Raw genomic sequence first — 15,049 nt, forward strand, 5'->3', positions numbered from 1 at the left:
TTCATTTCTAAATAATAAATTGAGGACCGCGATTTGGGATCATCTTCTCAAATGTTGATATGAATAATAATAATTCCGGGCTTTACGTCACGAGACAACTGCGATCATGAGCGATGGCACAGTGGTCGTCCTTCGTGGAAGACGGCGTGATTTTGAAATATGATACGTGAATGCTTTCACATTCGACAAAGTATCTCGACCTCTTGGGCCACCCTGTGTAGCAGCCGCATATAGGTAATTGGAGTACATTTACACGTACGGCTCGGAACACCTTGACTGTACAATAACAACAGCAGCAGCAGATATATAATAAAGAAGAGGATATTACATGTTTCACCGCTGCATAATAGGAATCGCGCCCTCCTGGCTGAAGAAGAAGGAATCGCGCTATTAGTATTGTAAGAGAGCTGGACCTGCACAGGGAGGATTGCACGAAGTCTCTCAGAGCAAGACGACGTCAACGTAGACTTTAGCAACAGTTATAGTGTAAACGAGTAAATATATTTAACGGGGCCGTAAATCGTACCCGATTGTAAACTTGGGGCAGTGACTGCTTGTAAATCACGCTGGGCCATTGTTGCGGGTGTGGTCAGCGGTATAAAAGGTTGATTCTCTAACTGCAATTATGCAGGGATAAAAAAGGTGCCAAAAGTCGGTGGCTGCCCTTTTTAAATTTATGGCGCCGTAAATTCTCGGTGGCCGGAAGGTCAATGCGAGGGACGCCGCGTGCGAGGCGAGCGGTCGCCTGTCCTCCGTCGACCCATGCTCTAAAGTAGCTTTGAAGCCTGAATGGGTTCGTTAACTATATAGGTGAAGGCTGTATCGCTTAGCACTGACGGTGGCGAAAAGCCTTCCTGTGTTCGCGCTATGTACCACACAGGTCACAGCAAGGTGCTAGAATACAGCCGAATATAGGACCACTACAGTAAATACAAAACGTCAAAAGGTGGTATATGGTGATGCTGTATTAGCTTGCCGAACTGTCGAGAAAGGGTGCATGACCTCTCCGTTTTCAACAAGTGACGAGACAGAATGATATTATTTGGGATTATCATTGGCTTGGAACCTTCCTCTTTGCATGCAGGAACCAGAGTGAACATTGCACGTTCGTTTTTCTGTCTTCGAACCCTAACTACAATTGATAAGAAAGTAATGCACGGGCGCTTATGCCCGTCGCTGCCTATTATCGTCCACTTCGAACAGCGTCCAAGTAAAGATCCAGGGAAACAACGTCCACTACAAGGGACGGGGAGGAAGGAAATCCATCCAAGGTGGTTGGCCTAATCCCCGTCAGGCAGAAGACGGGGGAGGCTGCTCTACGCTTAATACAGCCGAATCCTTGGGTAATTTGTCAATGTCATCCCTCTAAGCCTCCTTCCTTTTCTTCCCTATATGGTGGACACGCTTCTCCGACCGACCATGCCCTTATGGCGGCGATTCTGAAGCCAGTGCACGAATGATTCCTAAAATGTAAAGATTAGAAAGTGTCAAACGTCATCGAACGCCATCATTACACGGACGTCGTGTAAATTGTTTTTAAGCCGTCATATATACGAAGGTTACGGGGTTCAAAATGGCTAAAAATAACGCTTTACGTCTGTACATGTGCACTGTTCTAAAAAAATACTAAACTGTCAAATTAACTGACTACTAACTAAAACGCGAAAATTAGAGCTCTAGAAACAGGACTTCACTGCATAGCAGACTAAGAAACAACCACATTTCACAGTGATATCGTTCTCATATCCGGTTTGTTGGAAATAGGAGGGGTAGCGTGCTGGCCATGTCCCGTCGAGACTGGGAGGTGCCCGGGTTCGAATCCTGGTGCCGGCTGTCCTGTCTGGGGTTTTTCCTGGGTTTTCCTCAGACGCTTTAAGATATATGTCGGCGCAGTTCCCTTAGAAGTCGGCCCAGGATGCACATTCCCCCAGGGCGTCAATCGTGACGTTGCCCACCTCTGTGAGGCCGACAACGGCGAGCCCTTTCACCAGCACCACCACCACGACGTTAACTGGCACGAAAAGGCGTACGCCCCGCTCTTCCTTCGAACAACACTATTAAAAAGGGATCTTCACCGCATAAGAAGCTCCAATAACAACCATCATCCCAAATGGCATTGTCTTTCTTCCCCTGTTGGTTGGACACGGGAGGCGCATGCCGTCTTGTGACACTTGTGCAGTTACGTGAATTATCATAAAAAGGCGCATGCCCCGCGCTTTCCACAAATCAGGAATGATTAATGTCATCCGGTTCTGCCTTCAATGGTTTGCCTTCAACGTGTTATGTGGTGAAGTTCTGTTTTAACAGTTTGTCTGACACTTCAAAAACAAACACAACACGCTCGAGATCGACCACCATTATTTTACACTTTTTTTTTCTTCTGAATATTATTCTGAATGATGGTTGACATTGGCCGTGTTATATGAGGTGAAGTTCTGTATTCATAATGTTTCTACCCTTGCTTGGTGTTCTTGTTTGTCTCTCTTGTGCCTTTCGCTTTTAAAGGTACTATACCGTAAAGCAGGAGACAGGCAGTTTATGTTGACGGAGTATAGGCTAACAGCTTGTTGCTTGTAAACCCAGCACAATAAGTTATGCGTGTGACAGAGGACACTTCATATTTTTAATTTGCTAGCTGAATTGCGAGAAAACCACTCGATGCGACTTCTGGTGGGAAATAATGCTCAATTCGTCGAGCAACGGTAATATATTCCCGACTGATTTGCTGCTTCGGATGGCTACGTTGCAGGCACGTAGCCATATCATTTCGTTCTAGACCCAGTGTTGTCCGCATGCAGTTATAATACAATACAATGTTTATTTACTCGAGAAATCATATAAGCAATCTACTAAGAGACCGCTAGGATATCCTGTAATGCGGCCTCTATACGGCAACATTGTCCACAACATAAAACCTGCGGGATTGTCACATGTATAATTCAGAGATCACCATTAGTTTATACAAACACATTTCTTAAAATACTTTTAAAGTGTGAATACTAGAGACGTACAGTTCTCACCTCAAATGATAAAGAATTCCACACCTTGGCACCAAAGTAACAATTGCTCTGCAATCCATGCATAATTCGTCCTAACACGTGGAAGACATAACTGAAGATTGTCAGACCTTATGAAATACCTATGGCGTTGATATCCTCTCAAGCGTAACAGAATCAACGACTGTATGCCCATAAACAAACTTGTGCATAAGCAATGCAGTCCTATACTTAACTAACCGATAAATGGATTGAACACGAAATAATTTAAAGGCGAATGTGATTGATTCTCTCTGGGGGAGACCAAGCATGAAAGCTTTTTTTCTGGAGTCTTGTAAAGGGTATGCAGGGTTGACTCATACGCAAAACCATCCACATCCACTGCATATGCCAATGTACTGATAGAACAGTTAGGAAGCAAGCGAGCTGGGATATAGATCCATACTGAAGATGCCCGAGAGAAGGAACACAACGCCAATGTAGTTTTGCCGCCGTATACTTGACAGCAATGCGCTGTTGGTGACAACTTCGGCAGTGTGTCCCGTAATGTTCAATTTTCATTTTCTAGAAAAACATGCGAGTGCAACTTGGACGAAAATTGTGACGTTAGAGTACTGAGGGCTCAAGCTATCGAACAGATAAGATAGATTGATTGGAGATTACTCCCCTACTGCTTTATACATTCTTCCGGAACAGACACGTATCGAAAACCAGAGGCATTTTCTTCTTTCGCTATATCATTTTAATATATAACCCTTATGTAATTGGACTTGTTTCGTGTTCTATTTCATTTTGGGCTGGGGGCAACGCAGGAGAGACCGATGTGATATAACGTGTCGCCACAACGTCCGACAAGTAGCTGGTGAGTGGTTACACCTGATACACTTATCGAAACAAGAGAGATAACGCAGAATTACGCGTGGCGAGGGGAGCGGTCGCTTTGCCCACTTGAACAGGTTCACCTTTCAAGTGGTTGCGAAACATATGTGCTCCCCCCACGTCCTTGCTGGCTGTCTGCAAAGGAGTGGCGTGTACGATATCAGCGCTGCGGTGGCCGAAGTGCGTATAGCTGATATCGTTTCGCAAGTCTGTAATCGCGAAAGACAAGCGCGCCACCTACAAGCAGAGAGCATGAAGCCGAAACTGATGAAAGTGGTCCTCCACATTGCAAGAAACATGCGAAACGAATCGTGCTTTTGACTTTATCTCGTTTGTAACCTCGCTAACTTGTCGTGCCTGCGAATCTGGTATTGAAGTGGTAATCAAAAACGAGAATAAATGTCCTCATTCTCTAAAACCATCACGCAAAAATTCGCAACGTTTGCGATCTGTTGTTGCCGATAGAGCCGAACTGTCGCTGTCCTTCTATGTGCCACATCGAATTGAATGCTGTCGTCTTCTCTATCAGTAGCCAACCATATATTTTGTAATCCATTGTCTCCTTTTTGAGGTTGTGACCATCGCACAGTGGCATAGTCAGAGGAGGGGGGGGGGGGGGGTTGCGTTGTTAAATCCCCTCTCTGACACACACACACAAATCGTATCCTTGATAATGCATTTGGGAGAGGGTTGAATCCTTCCCGTCAATGTAAAGTTCCCGCTAGAACCCCTCCCGAAATATTTTTCTGTCTACGACACTGCCATCGCAGCTTACGCGTTGTACGGATATGCCGGGCACAACCAGTTGGAGAACGTGCGGCCGGAGACAGATTAATACATCTGCAAGCACGCAAATTTTGCGCATTTCCGACGGAGTCGCTGCAGAAACAAAAGGCGGCGGCGAGGCGAACGGCCTTCTTCAAAAGATGGCCTCTCACGCTGCAGCAATTACTATTTCGCTTTTACCTGACATTTGAGTGTATGACATCGAAGAAGCCCCCAAGGTGAAACAACATTGAGGCGTCGTCCGGCTACGTCAGTTATTCATCCGACCAATAGCGAGACAAGCCCCTTTGCCCTTTCCTCCTCCTTTCGCAGCGTGGCAGCTATGTATGTACAAAAATGTTCCCATATGGACGACCAGGTAAAGGTGAACATACACGATAAATCGAGAAAACGAAATAAAAAGAGGCAAAATGTTGAAGAGAGTTCACCTCTCCAGCCATCCGAGAATTACAGTCGCGGAATTTCATCTCATTCGTACCGCCCTCTGTAGAAAGAGCCTCTCGCATGTTAAATGGCTCGGAGGCTGCTGCTTGTTCCATGTGGTAGGACAGGTTTTTGTGCATTTTCTCTAACGAGATCCCCACATGGCTTTCTCTCACTCTTTTCTATTTCTCTTTCTTTTTTCTTCTTTTTTTTTTCCCGCTGGGCCAGCAGAGTAGTAAGTCAGTCAGTCAGTAGACCGTGCAAAGAGCGCGAAGACGTTCACGTTCATAACATTGTGCTCCGCAAAGTCACGTACTTCATAAGAGAAAGGAAATGTTCTAAGGGAAGGATTAGAAACGAGGGTGGCCATTTTGCTCCATGAAAGCGAGCAATCTGTCAGAATTATTCTCGTGCGCGAATTGAGCCTGAATTGTTCAGAGCGCCTCGAGAGTATCGATAATACTTTTGGCGCTCGTTTTTGTTCATCATGTACATATATATATATATATATATATATATATATATATATATATATATATATTCGCGAACGAATAAAAACAAAAAAAACTGAAAAAAAGTTGGATCTCTAAGTTCAGATATCCGAAAGATATCCTTGTAATATGCGAGTAGTATATAGCCAATATTTTCTGTCCCTAATAGATTTAATAGTTTCCGGAACTATCTACAACATGTACGTCGGGCTTCTTGAGCTCCTCTTAATCACGGCAGGCTGATGATGAAGAACGATACTAAAAATAAACCAACGATTCCGCCGAGTATAGCTGAGCCTTGGAAGAAGAACTGTGACAGCATCATTGGAAATGTCTCCCTCACCGCTACGTCTACTACGAAGTACTTACTCGGTGCCATTACGGCTTCTAAAGATATAAGACTCTCCTTGTGTATAAAAAGCGGAAGAGCAGTACATGTATAAAAGAGGGGCAACGCTCGTTCCCCCGGCAACAGAACCCCGGGCGTCTGGCAACCGGAGCAAGATGGATGACCCGGCCCATGGTTGTCTCCCCTCTATCTCTTTCCCGCTATGTCTGGCGTTCGTGGCCACATTCCATCGGTGCGCGAGAGCGCCTCTCGGAAAATGTCGCTTTTGTAGGAGCGATCATCTGTGTGTAAAATCTGCTCCAGGAGGAATCTCCGAGGTGCCGAGCCAGCATAGTAGAAAATGTGTTCGATCTCCTTCGAGGCTTCGAGCTCCTAACAGACAGAAACGCGAGAGTCGATATAGGAATGGGATTTTTAACTGTGACTGATAACAAGCCGCCAAATAGGTGTCATCCTCAGCTTTGGAATGAGGGAACTGTCGTGAGCACAACACATGGTGATGATGTGAGGCTGTTGTCCGGCGTGAACGGCACGAAAAGACAAACGTTGTGCGTGCATGTATGGAGAGATATGCGTGTATACTTTGAATGAACGGGAACGACGAATTTTAGTTGCAGCCAATGTTAACTCTAGAAAGACTAAACTCAATAACAACGAGAGCTCTCCAGCCAAATAATATGGCCTGAGGTAAAAAGTTTATGTTAGCCAGAAATGTAATTCTGAGAATCGTTGTATTCAGGGGTGCCGCTACGCAATTTTTCAGGGGGGAGGGGGGCCGAAGATCTCGGACCCGGGCGGACTGCACTGTCACAGATGATTCAGGACAGGTCGTGTGCTGTTTGCGGGCGACGGAACGAAAAAGAAACGTACAAGAAGTACGGCGGGAACATTCACAGATGTGCAGCCTTGACCACGTCGGCAGGGCTTTGGCAAGATCACGAATAAAAAGTCTGAGCCGGGGGGGAGTGCCCCCCCTCAATGGCGCCTTGCATAAGTTACACTAAAGCATTGCTACACCATTGTTACACTACTTGCATAAGTTACACTTTCCTTGCCGATCTTTTTTCTAGAAATGTAACAGACTGGCGTAGTTCTTTACGTATTCTGTTATTGAACTCTTATCATAAGCATGCTTGTCACATTTTATCGAATCGCATAGGAAAAGTTGATTGACGTAAACAATGTTCTTCTCTTTAGGTAAGTCGGTGGATTCCTTCAGCCTCGGACTCTCCCCACACGGTAAGCACTATTAACACATATTCCTCATCTTTGTGTTGCGCTACAAGCTACAAGCGCTGCACCAGACGCATCCGGCACGTGTATCGCGCACATGGAGGTATATAGACGTTACAAGCTGGAACATATCGTACATTTACCCTATACCATTGAAATCCAGTTTCATGGGAACGAGAGCAGTGACCGCACCCAAAATAAAACAACAACAGAACATACTAGCCGAACCTTGATCACCTTGTGAAGTGTGAAGGGCCAGCATCCCCCATTCGCCATTCTGTGTGACGTCAGCGCGACGTTTTGCGTGAGTGAGGTGCTTCATGCTCTCAACAAATGGAACCTGTTAACATAGTTCACTTCTTCGAGCTTCTCAAAAACTATACTTCCTTGTTCTAATTGAAACTTTTGTAGCTTAGTACCTATATAATCGTGCAAATGAATACGAGATCAGCATTGTCCCGAAATTGATCGTACTGATAGGAGAACGTCTCTTCAAAGTTGTAAAAATAAATAAATAATAATAATGTTCCGAAAGACGTGCGGTACGTAGAATTCCGTAGAATTGTGGATAACTTGACATTGGACGTTTGCATATAAACAGCTCTTGCATGTCACCGGCTGTCTGTATAGGTATACAATCAGGCCTGTGGGTATAAGACAAGGTGTGGACAAATGACAACGTCCCGTCTCTTCCCCTTGACCTCGCCCTTGGTACCTCGCCCTTGGTTTTAGTTTTAGGATTTGAGGATTGGGTATGTATAAAAATTGGGTGTCAACCATGGTGTGCTGCTGTTACAGAACGAATCCGGCAGCTACAGGCTGAGGTGAAGCATTTGTGCTTGTAGCGCACGACAGAGATGGGTATGCATGTGCACGATTATGGTATTGCGCTGGCATGCTGCGATTCAAGCATTTTCAAATAAGAAAAAAAAAGACAGTTTTCCATGAAATAAGGCTATAAAAATACCGCGAAAGTATCTGCAACTTGAAACAGAAGTTATCGCACAAAACGCTGAGGCAGCATGACATCGTTACCTCCACTGATTTGAGGAGAAGTACGGGAGCGTACTCCCTTTCCGTGGCAATTTATATCAATGCAGAGTACCACAACAAGGCGTGCGATTTCAAATTTAAACAAATCACGAGAGAGAAGAATAATGATCTGAACGATGGCTGTGTCTTATGCGATGTCCTTCCTCTAAAGTGTAGGTCACAAAATGGCGATAGCGTTGGATGAAACTACGGCGTTTTGTGAACAGAAAGGCACGGGATGCTTTTCGTCCCTTGTTCCTACGGCTCCGAACCAATTTGCACATTCTCTCGACCACCTTTGAAACTTTATGGGTTCTATGACTATATGGTGCAAGCAACATGCACTACATTCGAAAACAACTCACGGTTGACGCACAAAAGGGCATGCCCCGACCATTCTTTTTATTTCATTCGTACTATTTATCATTCTCAGTATCTGCATGAGACGGCCATTACTATGCCGACCCATCTCCTCCCTTATCTTTTATACTTTTCACTTTCTGGATAAGCGACGTCACTTTTCTTGTACTCGGCCACTTCAATGTAGATGCCGCAATGGGACTGCATTTGATTTTTGTTTTTTTGGCTGCATCCTCTCTCTCTCTCTCTTCGATAAGCCTTGGAGAGGGACTTTCGGCACCCGTTGCGCGACGACTGTTCCCCCTTTCCTCCGGCGCCACGCCCACTTCGTATACTCCACCCATTTGCGTGCTCTTCTTTTTCTTCTCGCCCAAGCGCGTTGTTCCTCTCTCGCTTTATTCCGCCGAATGCCACGCATGGTATGGGGGCGCTGCTGTGAGGAAGGGAGCCGTCATGGCTGCTGTGTCGAAAATGGATAAACCTGCACTGTGCAAATCAAACGATGCGATGTAGGAGCAATCATGCCCGAGCAAGAGCCTGCCTCGCTGGCCCTGTAGTTTCTGTAATTGCTGACGGAGTGATAACATAATGCACTTGTCCAGGTGCGCGTCCTTTCTATTCTGTTTGCAAGCCATGTTCTATGTACAACATGTAAGCATGTTATATTTTGTTGGCAGTGGGCACCCCATTGATAATCACAAAATTAAATATTGATTGAAAATTATATGTTCTCGCTACACTTTATTTATTTATTTATTTATTTATATACCTTAAGTGCCATTGCTATGGCATTACATAAGGGGGGAAACAATAGGAAAAAGATACATATAAAAAAACACGACAATCACAAGAAAGCACAACCATAAAGCCATTACCTACTCTAAGTACAATCTCTCACAGGCCCTAGTAAAAGTATCAATGTTATTATTCATGACAACCTCTTCAGGCAAAGAATTCCAATCACGGATGCAATGTATCGGTGCACGGATGTATCGGTGGTTACATTGAACTCGAAATCTAATAACCCTCTCAACCTAGCCTCTAGCAGGATCAACGCAATTCAAAATATGATGCACTACTTTTCAATTTTTATGCGGCTGCTCCGTTCCGGTGTCCTTTCACGACAGGATATAAATCCCGCTTTCAATGTATGTGGCTCTTGTTGAAGTTTAAACTGATTAGAAACGTTTTGCGACTTTGAAGTCGAGGTTAGTCGTCCGCGAAATGCACAATGCACTCCATGGCGACGTCATTAGACGCGCTAATGAGTGGCTATTATAATGTAGTACATGATGAAGGACTCTGAAGTACTCGAAAAGTGTTAGTTATACGGGCCACGAACAAAAGCCACGACGTCAAACTCTCAGGCAATTTTGTCACTTTCCATGACCCTTAAACATAGCGTCGGAAATGTTCTCGCTCGGGATGCCACGACCAGGCGAAATTGCGGCAGCTTGTCCTATTATCATTAGTTGTTTTATTCGACCTTGCGGGTCCTAAGGTCGCTGGTTCGAACCCGAAGAGGCCTGAAATTGGGTGCCTGGTACTTGGAGTAACTGCGAAGCGCTCACTAAAGAGACAAGGACGGGTATATAGGCAGAGAGCGATACTTCCAACAGGTTTACGATAGAAATAAATAGGAAGCGCTTATGCATTACCAACAAGCCTAAAGGTCAATGCTTCTCTGGTACATGGGGAATAGGGACCTATGTGAACGATATAAACACATCTCTGACATTTCAGAGCTCTTCAAAAATATCCTTACGTCCTCACGTCCATCCGTTTACATATGTGTATGGGGTGTGCTCTGTACGACCTGTGTTGCCAAACCACGAGACGAGTCGCAGGCGGCAAGAAAGTCAACATTATATTTAGTTTAGCCTGGATACTCTGCTCGTTTATTTACTATCAACATCATTTGTGCACACCTTGGGCTCGAATTTTCTATATTCAAAGTGGTCGCGATCCGAGTAAAGCATACGTTATCGTCCGAACGATGTCGTCCTTTCTCCCGATCTGTGAAGAACGGGAAGCGTTCGCCTTTTTTGGACACGTTGCGTTTTGCCTTAATTGTCTGGAGAAGGTGTACACCTCGTGTTTTTAAGAAGTAAGTAGAGAGAATGGGCGATGCTACGTGGCAAAATTCTGTTTTACTTTGTTAGGTCGAGGACACAAGCTGATACTTCAACCGCTCCAATGGTATGTAGCCAAAGCCGGCGCAGGTCGATCCAAATCTCTCCGCAAGTAACCGGATGGTGGAAGTCATCAAAGAAGAAGCGCCCGTCTCGCGCAGTACATAAGGAGAGACTCATTTTCGAGACAGCTGTCAATAGTAGCGGCAATCTCTCCCGAGATGATGATAAGCCTCCATTCCGCCCTGGGGCATCGTATCTTCTCCCAGAGAACCGCGCATCATTATACCCGCAGATAGACGTTCACGTATATATATCTCCCGACACGGGGTTCACGCTTTCACCCTTGACCCCTCCTGTCGCTCATGTGAGATCACGTGATCCTCCTTCCTTGCTTTGTTTCTCCGCTCTTGCTCTTCGTTTTTTTTTTCTCTCCTCGCGCTCATTATTATCAACCTTTTTGTTGTTGTTTACTCGTAGTTTCCTATTTAGAGCCCCGACTTTCGTGATGGTTGCGGGCGGAATTGGTTTCGGTATTTGTTGTTGCCCCGAACAGCCCAATTATTGGGACTGAAGCGTGACCTTTTCGACCTCCTGTTTCGACTGTGGGAGAATGCCGCCGGCCAAGCGGCTCGACATGGAAGGGCAGTAGTACACGGCAGAAAGATTAGAAAAAGAAAGTGAAATTGAGCAAAGTGGACGTTGGCGGATGGAGCTATATACGGAGTACGAAACGTTTAGTGTAAACGTTCTAATTTCCTGCGCGACAGTTATGGTCACATTCTGATAACATAGGCAAGAGACACCTTTTTTTTAACGCGTAAGGCAAGTCAGGAAGCGTCCACTCCCGCTTCTTACAGATCCATCCATGTCTTCGCCTCCTCGTCAGGTGGCATCGGGTGAGATGTGATTGGATGCGACAACCGTGTTTGCTTGCTTGCCCAAGGTGTTGTTTTTTCATCGTGGTTCTTATTTATTTGTTTCCATGCAGCGGGACGGGCTCCTGTTTGTTGTTCATCGATTGGCATCGATTTGCTTCCACTTCTGGCGGAGACGAGCGATTTCGTGCTTGCGGGGAGATTCCCCCAAGTGTATATAAAATATTGCGCTATGATGAGTGCCGTGAGGAAAACGCAGACTTTTTTTTTCTATCCTTTTCCTATGCCCGACCACCATGAAAATTTCGGTTTTATTTTTGTTTAGTGATTTTACCAAGCATTTTTCTTTTCACACACATGCGCTCTAAAAACCCAATTTCTCCGCATAGCACTGTCCGCTGCAACGACTCGCCGATTGATATAGAGTTATCGTTTCTGATTTGTTCAAAACAGGAGGGGTACACCTCTCTGTGACACCTGCGCCGTTATATTAATTGCCACACAAGGGCGTACTCCACGTACTTTCCTCAAGTCAGAAGCGATAACGTCCGGTATCATTCGGCGCAGTAGTTGGCGCAGACCGTGTTCTGCGTTGAAGTTTCGTGCACACTGACACTGTTATCGCTTCTGATTTGAGGAGAGAGCGGGGCTTAAGCCTTCTGGCGACAATTAACGGACGCTGTAAGTGTCACAGAGGGGCATCGGAGAGTCAACGTGAGGCGTACGCCTTTTTTGTGACAATTATGAACAACATAAGTGCCACAAAAAAGGCGTACGCCTACCGTTTTCAACAAGTCAGGGCAGATAACGATATAATTCGAGATGATGGTTGGCTAGGAGCGTGCTATGCGGTGAAGTTCATTTCTAAGAGCGTAGGTCAACATAACGTCAGATAAAGGGTGTAAAAGAGTGGTAAAAGCAACTAACATGTATTCAAATTACTACAAAAAGGTGTACGCCCCCCTCGATCCCCGAATCATGCGATAACCCTATCATTTGTGGCAATGGTTGGCGCAGAGCGTGCTACGCCGTGAAGTTCTGTTTTTAGAGTGTAGCTAACCATCATCTCGAATGATATCGTTATCTGCCCTGATTTGTCGAAAGCAGGGAGCGTACATCTTTTTGAGACACTTATGCACTACATAATTATCACAAAAAAGGCGTAAGCCTCCCGTTTAAAAAAAAATCAGGGGAGATAACGATATCATTCGTGATGATGGCTGGCTAGGAGCGTGCCATGCAGTGAAGTTCATTTCTAAGAGTGTAGAACTTTGCAACGTTTTAGGCACAGCATATGTGACAACTATACTTCCTAGAAGGTGCAACTGCTCCACGCTTTTTTCCAAGAGTGTAGTATGACATCCAATACACCTTAGAAAGCGACAGTTCTAGGTGTCTGCGACACAATAATGCTCCAGAATCCAGCCGAACGTATGGAACGCTTACGAATACGGTAGGACACAGATGCGTTAACTCACAGGACAATAAAGACTATATGCGCGTTCTACATTTCGTACGCCTTAAAAATAAAGTTGTTGTTGTTGTTGTACATTTCGTACATGTGTATCTTACACGAAAGTGGACGATGTTCTAGCCCGAGGCCGCATTTACTGGCAGTCTGAAACTTTCTCTTTTATTCCACTTATTTCAGTTTTGTTTCGTAAACTTTTAAAAGGGCGTCAAAAGCTCTTTTACCTTCGGGAGCCCCTTTTATTCGGCATTTTGCATCGTCTTTTCCCCCTTCCCTCCCGATCCATTGAGAGGGAGTTTAGAATGCAAACAAGCCTCCCGATCTGGTTGCCAGCATTCACACCAGTCGAAGCCTTTGTCACGTCTGATGGCCGGGGACAGATCCGACTGAAATCGAGTCCCGCTCGAAAGGTAATTACGGATTAAGGCAGCAGGAAACGACCCGCACGACAAAAAGCGCTCTGATTCGATGCCCGATAGACGTGACGGAATACAATGGACGTACGAATAATGCTGCTGGTGATGGAAGTGTCGGGGGCTGTCGTTTTGTTGCGCGCGCGGGCCCGATGTTCTTTTCCAGGGATTTTGGGGAGGACGCCCGGTGGAGTCCAGAAAAAGGCTCTCGTACGGGATTAGGGGTAACTGCTCGATTACGTCGCAATGGTTGACGTTTTGTTGACGCTAAGTGGATGACTTCTGGTTGAAGAATCGTTAAGAGTTGGTCTTCTGACGCGTTAACAGAAAGCGAAGAAAGTCGGGTCGCTGCTGAGGGGGTGTCAAGATGAGATGTTGTTGAAACTTTTTCACCTGTTCGAGAGGATTACCGGAATTTTTTGAAATTCGTGTTCGTCTCCGTCAGACGTCGGGCCTGGCACGTGCCACTCATGCTCCACGCAATCACATCTTCGTCTTAATCAAATATTAGTCTTATTTTTTGTTAAAAGTGTAGTTTCCGCGAGCAGCTTGCTTATGCTTCTGGGAAAGCGGTTTCTTCATGCAGTCTTAATATGCGAAAGAGCTTGCGACAATACAGATGTATTGACCACAACATGGCAAAATGTTCTTTACTCTCTGAAATGCGCGTGACTGGACATTTGCACAGGTTAGCTTGATTGTGGTGATTATACAGATACATATGACATACGGAATACAGATATAGGATGGGTAACTTAAGAATAGTTTAAAAATTTGACCAGAATCCTACTACCCCAAAGCGGTATGGAAGCTTAAGTTCCTATAACCTTTAAGAGTGTTACTAGCTGGCAATAGTATTCCCCTTCTTGTCTTAACACTTTACAACGTTTACGGTTTTAATATCTTAAAGATCGTTTCAACAGGGTACACAAGCACCAAGGTTGTAATTTTTTCTTCTTGCTTAGGAAGGACTTCCATCAGGTATACACTAGGTTCCGCTGGCGTCACGGATACATTAGAAGGCAGCTGAGCTCTATGGTATATATCTGTAACGTCAGGGTGAAATAACGTACATGCGATGGGGAAAAAGCATTATTTACTCGGCAGACAACCAATAACTGCGGGCTGAGAAAACGCAGGGCACCCAGAGAGAGAGAGAGAGAGGGAGTTAAATGCCTACAGAGGAGAAGGGTCCTTTATCAGGAAACTCCAGATGGCGGAAAGTCAACAAGCCACGGCCCAGCAGCGCAACTGCACGAAGGGAGGGCTGTATATGTGGGTTTCCATGCTTAGGCTCCCTGAAACGTGTGAGCTGTGTGTCCAGGAGACGCGAGAGGGAGGGAAAAATCGGCCTCCTCTCACCTGCATATTTCACGGGGATATCTTGGCGCTCCTGCTTTTAAACCGTTATTTTATTCACGTACACACCCAGAAAATAAAATGGCACTTCCTCGGCGTTAACAAACATCCAGACTCTAAGCACCCGCTGTCAGGTACTTACACGTACGCTGGGTTTCATCTTAGGCGGGTGCTATACGACACGCCAGTTTATTTGTGCGGCTCGAGCCGTTTATTTTGCCTATTTCAGTTTTCGGCCTCTTGTCTG

General features: G+C 45.4%; 1 protein-coding gene across 5 annotated transcripts in view; it reads left to right on the forward strand.

Annotated features, from left to right (window-relative positions):
• Nucleotides 1-15,049, forward strand: part of LOC135396640 (homeobox protein Meis1-like) — a 184,784-nt gene that overhangs the window by 98,056 nt on the left and 71,679 nt on the right. For 3 of the 5 annotated variants that reach the window (XM_064627720.1, XM_064627717.1, XM_064627716.1), the window contains exon 9: nt 7,122-7,163. The exons of the other annotated variants lie outside the window; for them this stretch is intronic. In XM_064627720.1, the coding sequence (XP_064483790.1) occupies nt 7,122-7,163 (42 nt within the window). The remainder of the gene's footprint in view (nt 1-7,121; nt 7,164-15,049) is intronic. 5 annotated transcript variants of the gene reach the window in all.

The sequence above is a fragment of the Ornithodoros turicata genome, chromosome 6 (assembly GCF_037126465.1).
Source record: "Ornithodoros turicata isolate Travis chromosome 6, ASM3712646v1, whole genome shotgun sequence".
Taxonomy (NCBI): Eukaryota; Metazoa; Arthropoda; class Arachnida; order Ixodida; family Argasidae; genus Ornithodoros; species Ornithodoros turicata.